We start from the raw sequence: 3,925 nt of genomic DNA, 5'->3' as shown, positions 1-3,925 counted from the left end.
CCAGCTTATGTCAAACTAAAACCGTTGAAGGTCATTAAAACTAAATTGAACTTTTGAAAGTCTTAACGATCACCAAATCATATGAAATTTTGTAGAGGTGATCTACTCATATAGACCTAAGATATGAACGGTGGAGATGTAAAATTATAATCGGGAAGTTGGTGTAATGCCATATCCCTATAAATGGCTTAAAATAGAGATCCCTCATTGGAAGGGCCCTGTATATATATATATATACACACAGAAAGGATAGAGAGCGGACATCTGCACTCTGGCTGACTTCGTCCGTTCTCTGCCGTCTCACGCCGGCGATAGCTTCTCTCCTTCCCGGACGACAGCACAGGCTTCCAGGACGGTTTCTCTCCTTCCAGGACTGGCCGGCGACAAGTTTTCCGGATTGAAGCTCTGGACGGAAAACACCATGATTGATAAGGTTGGTCGGAAAACTTGTCGCCGGCCAGTCCTGGAAGGAGAGAAGCCGTCCTGGAAGCCTGTGTTGTCGTCCGGGAAGGAGAGAAGCCGTCGCCGGCGTGAGACTGCAGAGAACGGACGAAGTCCGCACTTTAAGCCGGAGTGCGGACGTCCGCTCTACATCCGGCCTAATACACAGAAAGCTAGCTGAAATCTAGCTTTCAGGTCATGATGGTGCAGCTAGCTGAAATCTAATAAGCATGCATAATATTGCACTGCAGGGCTTACATAGGTACCGCACCTGATGCAGGTCAGCTGATAGCCATTCTCCTGAAACTTGCGAACAGCAAAAACACAATTGAAATTGGAGTTTTTACCGGATACTCTCTTCTCCTCACGGCTCTTACGATTCCTGATGATGGCAAGGTTTGTGTATAAACATGTCGAAAAATTAAGTTTATTCTCTCGGATGTTATAATATGATCAAACATTTGCCATAATATATATGATGCATTAATATTGCAGATTACAGCCATAGACATCGACCGAAAAGCATATGAAATAGGGTTGCCGATCATCACCAAAGCTGGTGTGGAACACAAAATTGACTTCATTGAGTCCCCAGCTCTGCCTATTTTGGACAAACTCTTAGAAAACGTAAACGAACAAGACATATATGCATACATATTGGATTTTTTCAATGTTTTCCTTCTTCTTTTTGTAAATTTGAAGTGCTTGAAGTTGGTTTTCATGCTGCAGCCAGAGAAGGAAGGGAGCTTCGACTTTGCTTTTGTTGATGCAGACAAGAACAACTACTGGAACTACCACAAAAGGCTAATGAAACTGATCAAGGTTGGTGGATTTGTTGTCTATGATAATACACTCTGGGGAGGGACAGTTGCTTTGCCTGAAGAGGATGTTCCAGAGCCTCTAAGGGAACGAAGGCTATTCATAATTGAGTTTAACAAAATGGTTTCTGCTGACCCTGGCGTCGAAATGTCCCTAGTTCCATTGGGTGATGGGAGCACAATTTGCAGGCGCATTTGCTAAATTTGTTATGCTAAATATTTGAGAGTGAATAACCATCTATCGCTTTATCCTTGTGGAGGGTTTGTAGCTAGCTAGATCCAATAGTATACTAGTTGATCGAGCTCTTACCCTCACATCAAAGGCGAGAATGAGTTAGGAGTTGGGGTATCTATCGTGTGTTTCTTCTGTTTATCTGTTATTTGATATTGTATAACTTCCCTGGTTTTCGCTTGTTGAAACTTACTACTCAATGTTGATTGTTGAATAAGTGAATGATATTTCAACTTTTCAAGTGTGTTCAATTGGTTCTTCTTCTTGTTCTTGAACGTACTAGTGAAATTATGACCCCAAAAGGTTAATGGATGGGAACTGATTGAGATCAGTGGGATCGTTATTTATCAATATTAGATAAAAGATGATAACCGCTATCTGCAACTTGTTAAAAAAACTCTGAGATGCTCAAAATGTGAAAGGCATCAATTATTTATAGACATCAGTCCTCTATTCCTTTTGATGACTGAAGATCAGGGCAGCAGAATATGTATAATTGTACATGCTGAAGTCAAATTTACTATATACTAAAGTTGAGTTACTGTAGCTAAGGACCGCATACTTTTACAGTTTTGCCCCTATTTTGCGTTTATTTACATTATTGCCACCACTTACCTGATGTTCTTGGCTGCTGTTGTGTGGCCACGTCATTACTGCGTCTTTCTCTTCCTTTTATTTCTTCTATTGAACTCAGCCACCGACTCTCTCTATCTCCTTAATCAGTCCTTATTCCTTCTTCGTCTCTCGCTCTCCTCGCTTCCCTCAGATTGGAATAGGTAAGGTTTGCTATTCGATCTGGGTTTAAATCTTTTCTGGGTGTTGCTCTGTATATAGTTTCTATCTTTCTCCCTGTGTTTTGTGTATTTTGATTTGGGTGATTGTATTTATAGGTAAATGTATGATTGATTATCGTTGCCGTTGTCATCGATTTGTTCTCCAATTTCTTCAATTGTTTTGTGATTTTGATTTGGGTTATTGTAATTATAAGTAAATGTATGGTTGATTATCGTTGTGGTTTTGTATCGATTCATAAAAGGAGTAAATCGCTTTTGATTTGGTTGTTGGTTTATAAGATGGTTTGGTTGGTGATTTCTTTATAATGGAGTTCTTCCACTTTGATATAGTTTTCGATTTGGCAAAGCAGTCTTTTTGGTTAAATTTTTATCATTCAAGGTTCCGTATCCAGTGCCATCCAGACTTTTTGGAGGTCAGGCAAAGGGTTGGTTGGATTAAGAGTACCAGTTACTGGAATCTTTAGAAATTCATATAGGAGCGGTAAACCTGCTTATAACTTTTGTTTTTTGTTATAACGAGGAATTAGCAGGTGTCATTGCAATGATGCAGATTTTCATCTCATCTGGGCAATACTTTACATCCATTTACCCAGTTGATTTGTGATCCATCTTGCTTCTTTCAAATTCTAATACTAAATATATGATGATGCATCCCATCATAAAACTTTGTTGTGTTAGCATTTTCATTTGCAAATGCATCTGTATGTATAGATATAGGGTTTAGGGTAATAATTGGCCTTGGATTCGGATTTGGAGACATGTTTTTTTGGTTTCTGTACGTTTCCTTTTTTTCTTTCTTTTTTTGTGTAGTGCTATCTGTGCAAGATGGGAACTGATTTGGGTTTCTATTTGTGATAATCATTAGTGTGATTCATGTGTAATTTCTAATTACTAGCCTTGGATTGTGCCGGCAAGTTGGATATTTTCTAGAAGAACTTTTTCTGCTCGACATAGTTATGGCTTTAAGATGAAATTTTAAGTTCATCAATTGACAGGAGAGAACAAGAAATATATTTGTCTTCACCTTATTGTCTACCTGGTATAGACTTTCACTGTATTTGTAATAGTTTCCTTCTTTATTTCAATTCACTGGAAAAACACATGGTATAGTCATTAGTTTATATCGTATTTTGATTTTCTTTGGTAGTTCAGTACCTCTTTGTTATAAGATTGACAATTTTATTTCAGTTCTTTTGGTTCTTTAGAATCACATGTTTAGGAATGCAATATATAAGCTATACTCTTCACAGCCATAGATGAAAGCTAATTGTCTTCTATAGATGCTTACTTTCGTATAGCTGTTCAATAGGGAAGTTAGCTCTATGATGATGTATTAGCTGGATGCTCTACAAAGGTATGTGCTTAATCTCATTCCAATTGTTTAGCAGTGGTACCTGGAGAATTTTATTGCTGAATATTATTCATAATTGTTAATCTAAACCCTGAACTAATTAATTTACAAATTTGTTGCAGGAAAAACATAGATAAGATGATGTGAGATTCAGAGTCCTATACTGTAGAGTATGTTGTTCAGACATTCACATGATCAAAAATGATTGGGGAATTTCTACCTTTCCTTTAGTACCTGGGTATGTTTATGTTCGTACTGATTTGGAGTTATATCAATATCTCTTTTTAAG

General features: G+C 37.8%; 1 protein-coding gene across 2 annotated transcripts in view; it reads left to right on the top strand.

The window, feature by feature from the left end:
• LOC101309377 (probable caffeoyl-CoA O-methyltransferase At4g26220-like) overlaps nucleotides 1-1,740 on the top strand; it is a 2,797-nt gene extending 1,057 nt beyond the window's left edge. Inside the window, exons 5-7 of one of the 2 annotated variants that reach the window (XM_004287472.1) lie at nucleotides 693-837; nucleotides 937-1,068; nucleotides 1,171-1,740. In XM_004287472.1, the coding sequence (XP_004287520.1) occupies nucleotides 693-837; nucleotides 937-1,068; nucleotides 1,171-1,461 (568 nt within the window). In that variant the 3' untranslated portion in view covers nucleotides 1,462-1,740. Of the gene's footprint in view, nucleotides 1-692; nucleotides 838-936 lie in introns of both variants that reach the window. The other variant, XM_004287471.1, reaches the window with a different exon arrangement.
• The last annotated feature ends 2,185 nt before the right edge of the window (nucleotides 1,741-3,925 follow it).

This window comes from Fragaria vesca, linkage group LG1 (genome assembly GCF_000184155.1).
Source record: "Fragaria vesca subsp. vesca linkage group LG1, FraVesHawaii_1.0, whole genome shotgun sequence".
NCBI classification, from domain to species: domain Eukaryota; kingdom Viridiplantae; phylum Streptophyta; class Magnoliopsida; order Rosales; family Rosaceae; genus Fragaria; species Fragaria vesca.
The sequence above is the reverse complement of the archived record's forward strand: the minus strand, read 5'-3'. Positions and strand labels throughout refer to the sequence as shown.